Source organism: Corythoichthys intestinalis, chromosome 19 (assembly GCF_030265065.1).
Source record: "Corythoichthys intestinalis isolate RoL2023-P3 chromosome 19, ASM3026506v1, whole genome shotgun sequence".
Taxonomy (NCBI): domain Eukaryota; kingdom Metazoa; phylum Chordata; class Actinopteri; order Syngnathiformes; family Syngnathidae; genus Corythoichthys; species Corythoichthys intestinalis.
In genome coordinates, this window is record NC_080413.1 from 32,361,971 (window position 1) to 32,369,346 (window position 7,376).

At 40.5% G+C, this 7,376-nt stretch overlaps 1 protein-coding gene across 1 annotated transcript; it reads left to right on the forward strand.

Annotated features, from left to right (window-relative positions):
• Positions 1-1,555: 1,555 nt before the first annotated feature.
• Positions 1,556-6,326, forward strand: lft1 (lefty1). The gene is made up of 4 exons (XM_057823614.1): positions 1,556-1,820; positions 1,906-2,152; positions 2,237-2,476; positions 6,002-6,326. The coding sequence occupies exons 1-4, from the start codon at positions 1,556-1,558 to the stop codon at positions 6,324-6,326; spliced, it is 1,077 nt and encodes a 358-aa protein (XP_057679597.1).
• The last annotated feature ends 1,050 nt before the right edge of the window (positions 6,327-7,376 follow it).

The following is a 7,376-nucleotide window of genomic DNA, read 5'->3' on the forward strand; positions in this document are numbered from 1 at the left end:
CACCAGGGGGTGGCCAGGGGTGGCCACGGCCACCCCTATAAATTGGTTGGCCACCCCGCTTGCCAGTATATCGTTAGATTGTTGTAGCATCAGTTATGCATTCCATCCCAAATGAATGCATTTATTTTCTTTTGTTAAATGTACGGCTGTCAAATTTATGGCGTTAACGGGCGGTAATTAATTTTTTTTAATCACGTGAAAATATTTATCGCATTTAACGCATTCGCGGTACGACGCACTCACGCATTGCCGCAAACAGCCTACAATGGCGCCGTTTTACTTATATACAGAGATAAGAGGCAGTGTCAAGGGAGTGGAGTAGATACAAGCATTCATTGTGGCCATGCTTTTAATTGGCAAAAGCTTTGTCATCTCTCCCACAGTAACTATAAATATTGTGGGAAGCGACGTGGGGACGAATGACAGGAGTCTTTTTCTTAACATCCTGTAGTATACCCAACACAGAGAAGATATAGCATTTGCAGCCACCACACACAGTCATGGTTGCACCACCTCCCATCGTGCATTTGGGCAGAACAGTTAAGTTGCTACAGTATCATTTACTGAAAGCTCAACAAATAGACTAGATGGCAATATTTAGTCACAATATACAAAACAAACTCACATTTATCCTTTAAGAATCACTTTCTATCCGTGGATCACTTTCACAAAAAGAATGTTAATAATGTTAATGCCATCTTGTGGATTTATTGTTATAATAAACAAATGCAGTACCTATGTACAGTATGTTGAATGTATATATCCGTCTTGTCTGATCTTTCCATTCCAACAATAATTTACATAAAAATATGGCATATTTTAGAGATGGTTTGAAATGCGATTAATTACAATTAATTAATTTTTAAGCTGTGATTAAAACGATTAAAAATTTTAATCGTTTGACAGCCCTAGTTAAATGTACACCTTATGCCTAATATATACATTACACATTAAAAACAGAATTGTTGTGGAACTCAAAATGTTGACTGGACAGTTATGGACTATGCACATTAAATCATTAGTAACATCAAATATTACACAATACACCAAAGTATATCAGTAGCCGTGTCCTTAAGTCTTTCTGATAATTTTCCCCTGACCTTTTTACTGCAATAATATAATGAAAACCTGAAATTATGGCTTTTAGTTTTGGCCACCCCAAGATTTTATGTGGCCCCATCTGGCCACCCCTATGAAAAATTTCTGGAGGCGCCACTGGACTAAAAAAAAAAAAAAAAAAAAAATTAAACCAGTTTTAAGGTGGATTTACCTGTAAATCATCAAATGCAAGAGAGAAGAGAAATTCCACTCACTCAATAGCGATGACACTCATGTCTAATTGTTGCTGTTTGAAGTATGGCCACTTAGATATCCTGTTTAGGATGGGGCTTTGCATTGTCGCAGCTTTGTTCTGATAAGACTCCCTGCCCCCATCGACAAAGTGTGAACGACTGGGAGGGTCGCGATGATATAAAAGGGTGTCAGGAGGCCGCTATCCATCTCTGCCTTGACTCGTGCTACTGTGCGGCTGCTTATCAGACTTTTATTCCAAGACATGGATTTCTTCCGCGCCTGTGTTCTTTGCACGGCCTTTCTCGGCTGGACCAAGGCTTTTACGCATCAGGATATGAGAGAGGCGCTCCTAAGCAAGCTGGGCCTGGATGAAATCCCCGAGATCCACAAAAGGGATTTGGAGAACTTGGTTGTACCGGCTCACATCAGAAATAAATACTTGTCAATGTTGAAGATGCATCACAGTAGAAGACGCCGAGCGCTTCCGAGCTTGGCCGGCATTTTAAGAGGAATTCCAGGCAATGCTGGTAAGTGCGTAATGATGGTGCGTAATTTACGCGCGGATCTTGTTTAAAATCTTGATTTTATAATATGGAAATATTTTTTTAATAGACATATCAGGAGAGTATGTGTACTCTGACACCACTCGGCATCGCGTGGTATTCGACATGGAGGCTCGGATCCCCGATAACAGCGAGGTGACCATGGCCGAGCTCAAACTCTACCAGCGGGCGTCGATCCACAAACGCCTCGCGGTGGAGAGGAAGACCCACCGACCCGTCAGCAACGCCAGAGTCAGCGTTTACTGGGTCGAGGAGCTGCCGAACGGATCCAACCGGACTTCATTGGTGGACTCGCGGTGAGACGTTAACACCTGTCGGTCATCTAATTAAATGTCAAATGGGATCAGGAAATCTAATTAACGATCGCCTCGCGTTCACAGGTTGATTCCCATTCACGAAACCGGCTGGAAGAGCTTTGATGTGACCCAGGCTGTGCACTATTGGTCGAAGACGCAGCAGAAGACGCCCATGCACCTGGAGGTGTGGATCGAGGGCGAGAGACCTGGCAGCTACGCGGCGGAGGTGGCGAAAAGTGTGCGCTTTACCACCCAGGAGCAGACGGACAACACCTTGGGCAAACCCGAGCTCGTCCTCTACACACTCAACCTCGAAGAGTACGGGTAAGGGCGCCAGCTTTTGATATACAGGATATTGTGTCCGTGTGACAATTAGCCGACGAATCACCCGCCCCCTCCTTTTTTTTTTGTTATATGGGGAGGGGTGTTCAGGGGCGCTGGGAGTCACGCACAGCAGGGGGTGCTGGGGATATTATTTTGTTTTTTTTTTCTGATCCAAAAACAGGCGTGCACAATCGTAGTACATATGCATGCTGGTTAGTTTACTGTAGTACTACTACTGGGCTACTACAAAGACAGCATTCTATTTCACATACAGTGTGTGTTGGACTTTTGTATCCTTATAATGAAGGCAATACATGCTATATAAATTAGGGCTGTCAAAATTATCGCATTAACTGGCGGTAATTGATTTTTTAAATTAATCACGTTAATGTGTGTGCTGAGGTCCACATTGTCGCGGACAGCAAGGTGGCTGATGGCTAGAAATCTGAGCAGTTCTTGAACATGACACGAGCAATACCTTGCTCATTTGCACACGACCGCAACCTTCTACCTACTCCTTCTTTCCTACTGCAACTCTACCCGACGATGTAAAAAAAAAAAAAAGCGATATAGGATAATCTCTCGCGGCACACCTGACGATCTCGTTTGAAAAACACTGCTATAGAGAATGACGCACCACGTGACTAATGTTGTACGATGCCGTCTCAAGTTTGATACAGTATTAATGAATTAGAAGAATATTTGTGTCATGTTTGTCTTCCTACAGAAGCAATATTAAAACAAAAAAAAATATTTCCCTCCCGTATGTATTCCCATTTAAAATTTTTGTTGACAAAGCTCCAGGCAGCCACTTGAGCAGCACTAAAGAGCCGCATGGGGCTCTAGAGCCGCGGGCTGCTGACCCCTAGTTTATCCAGAGGTGGGTAGAGTAATATAATTTTCGGACTATAAGCCGCTACTTTTTCCCCTCATTTTGAATCCCTCAACCTATAGTCCAGTGCAGCTTATTTGTTGACTTTATTTGACAGCGACGTCATAAGACTGTCATAATTATAACATGACACTATCATGGGCATTACTGAATGCTTTTGACAGATGTCATTAAGTGTCATCTGGCAAATTATGTCTCTTCATTTATGTCAAGCTCGGATCTTTTACATCCATTCAAAAGTGAGATCATTTGACGGATGGCACTAAATGACATCTTTTATAAGCATTCATTAATGCTCATGACAGTGTCATGTCATAATTATGATTGTCTTATGACAGTCTTACAGCACCTCTGTCATTTAAGTGTTACCAAATACCATAACTAGCAATCGATGAAACAACTGGAACAGTAACTGAAGAAATAATTAGCACAGAACATGAATTTTGATTGTTATTTACGTCTGTAGTGCTGCAATGCATGCTAAGAGGCATGTTGGACAAAAACAGTGTTGACAGCAGGTGGCAGCAGGGATTGGCTGTCTCCTTCAAGATAGCAGTGATGGCCAAATGAAGCTTCTTGAAGCAATGAAGCCAATTGGTTCAAAGCTTCATGGTGGTTCATTTGATGCTGCTGTCAAATAAAGTGTTACCGGTTAATATCTTTTGGTGTATATATCCCATAATACAGTGAGGGTATCTGCAGTTTATAGTCCAGTGCGGTTTATCTATGAACAAATGCCGTTTTTGTGTCAAATTTGGTGGGTGGCGGCTTATAGTCAGGTGCGCCTTACAGTCTGAAAATTGCGGTAGCCAAAAATTACTCAGGTAAGAGTAGTGTTACCTCAAAATAATACAATTCAAGTAAAAGTAGTCGTCCAAAAAATGTACTCAAGTACAAGTAAAAACGTATTTGGTAAAAAGAAGACTCAAGTCATGAGTAACATTGTGAGTAACTGCTTACATTTTTTTTTAACAATGGTATTTTTTTCTGAGCACAAACTTATCTATATGAACTGTTGTTATAAATTCATATAAATACATAAATGAAGCGTTATTCGTCCAAATAGCATGAGTGCCCTCTGGTGGAGAAAATAGTTCTTAGTTTGAATAGTTTGCACTTCCTTCCAAATTATTATTATGAAATTAAAAAGATCATATCTCCGGTTTTCCGTGGTCACTCGGTGCCAAATAAAAACGGGGAGGGAAGTTAAAATCCGCGCTTTCGAGTCACGTTGAGGGCAGCGCTCTATGTCAAATACGGTTCTTTAAAGACACCATATGATTGAACAGGCTGGCACTTGTGTCATGTGCTCCGTCACTAGAGCAGGAGAGTGCTGTCACTAGTGAACGTGACACATGAACGCTACTCGTCTCATCCTGTCTTTCCTGTTAATTTTACTTTTGCTGCTCTTTTTGTGAAATATCAACAGGTCTGTCCTACTCATTATTATTCCGCTCGGGTTCAAATTGGAAGGGCAGATCTGAGGACATGTTTATGTCGTTAAAAAGTGACACTGTGGAATCCGGCCTGCGACTCTTTTCGTGGTACCCTTTAAACCCAGGACATCACGATGAGATGTAAACAAGCGAGAGTGAGAGAGGATGCTCGCTATGCTGACGCTAATGCTACGCTAACGCTATGAGTTACATTTAAAGTGTGAGGATCACTCAGTAAACACCTAAAAAGGCTGAAGCAACATTGCATATTCTCTATTGCACGATTTTACAATATTTACAAAACAGGCAAGCCGGAAGCTTCCTGTAGCAGCCTGCCTTCATGCTGCTGCAGGGTCCTTCCGGGGTCCTACCTTCAGTCAGCAGCAGCCACAGTTGCCCACGTAGATGCCTGATAAAAATCCTTTTAATCTGCTTTTTTTTGGTTTTGTTTTGATAATGTTGAACAAAAGTCCATATATCGGCCCGATATATCTGCCGTTCAATATTTCGGTCAACCTCTAATTAATTTTATTATTTTATTTGAAAATGTGTTTTTCTCGTCATAATTTACTGTAAGTATAGTTTGACTGCTCTGCTGGCGTCGGTTAGCGACAGTCTACAAGATTTCGTCGCACAAGCAGGCAAACGCATTAAGATTGGTGTCAGACTAAAGGGCCGGGGGCCAGATCTGGCCCGCCACAACATTCTGTGTGGCCCACGAAAGCAAATCATCGTTGTCATGTTCCTTGCTAAAAAGCCAGAATTGCAGATTGAGTCAATTTTTAAAAAGTTGAGTCAGCATTTTTTCTACATCCACATTTTAAAATAAATTGATTAACTATTGAACTAGATTTTTACTGAGTTTATTGATCACATCTGCATTAATTTGAGGCGGTCATGGATTTTCACGAGTTCACAATTATGGATCTCGACGCAAACCATACCAATGATTTGGCCTCCAACAAAAATGTGTTTAACTCATTAACAGCGATAGACATCAGCTCTATTTAAAGCGAGTGGGCCTGTCAGTCAAAATACATTGAACGTCTACCGCCGTCACTGACAGCCAGGTCGTTAAATAAAAATTTGACTTGTTTCAGGCAAGCCATTTGAAAAACGCAGAGGCGTAAATAAGAAATTCCAAGAACTGTCAATTAAACATTAGTTAAGCTTACCTATTTCATATTTATCTTGCAGTTCTCGTGGCGACTGTGACATCAACCAGAGCAAAGCAACCTGTTGCAGGGAAGAGTACTTTGTGGACTTCCGTGCCCTAACGTGGACACAGTACTGGATCATCGAACCGGCAGGGTACCAGGCCTTTAGGTGCACCGGAGGCTGCAGGCAGCCCAAACGGAACTACGGTTACGGGGAGAGGAGGTGCACGGTGTCGGAAAGCGCCCCCTTGCCAATCATGTACCTGGTGAAGAAGGGCGACTACACTGAGATCGAAGTGGCGGAGTTTCCCAACATGATCGTAGAAAGGTGCGCTTGCACCATGGACAATGTCTCCATAGTGTGAAGTCAACAGAAACGGCTATAATAGTCTTACATGGGAATAATGTAGCGCAGTCTCATGATATATTTAAAGGGTTATAACAAGTACTTCCTATTTAAACGGACAATCACACTCCTCTCCAGAGCACTTTTTGAGATATATTTTGTACATTTTGAAATCATTTTTTATCTTGAATTTGCATGCAGTCATTCAAATTCGGTCATGTGTTGTACATACATTATGAATGAATTTATAGTTTGGTAAAATAAACTATTTTGTGTCAATAAAACCATCACGTGTTTTGCATCCTTGAGCAGATACTTGCTTCATGAGGCACTGTGTGACATCAAAACTTGACCAGTTTCAAATTTGATTCACATTGGCGGGACAAATTTACTTGCAAACGTGATTGCAATCAATTAGAAAATAACTAATTCACAAAAACATTAGAAAATGATTTAGTGCCTCAAACTTTTTCTTTAGTGTCTCTGATGTTAATGTGCAATTAAAACAATGAACTGTGTTAATTCATTTGTGAGTTCTTTCAGAGATAACTGGTTTAATTGGCTAGCCTTTCTTTCAAATTTTAAAAATCCCCTCTCAACAATTAATGTTTTTGCTAGCTTCTGATTTTAAAACCAGGTAACTTTACATTTTTTATTGTCTATACGTAAAGTAAAAAAAATGTAAGTTAGTCTTAGTATATGCTTTTATAATGGCCATCAGAGGCAGACCATGTCTATACTGTAGAGTGTATCACAAAAGTGAGTACACACCTAGCATTTCTGCAGATATTTAAGTATATCTTTTCATGGGACAACACTGACAAAATGACAGTTTGACACAATGAAAAGTAGTCTGTGTGCAGCTTTATAAAATAGTTAATTTATTTTCCCCTCAAAATAACTCAAAATATAGCCATTAACAGTGTTGTCATAGATTACTAGAAAAAGTAATTTGATTACTGATTACACCTCAAAAAAGTAATCTAGTTAATTTACTGATTACTTCATTATCAAAGTAACTAAGTTACTTTAAAAGTAATCTATCAGTTACTTTTGACCCATTTTTCTC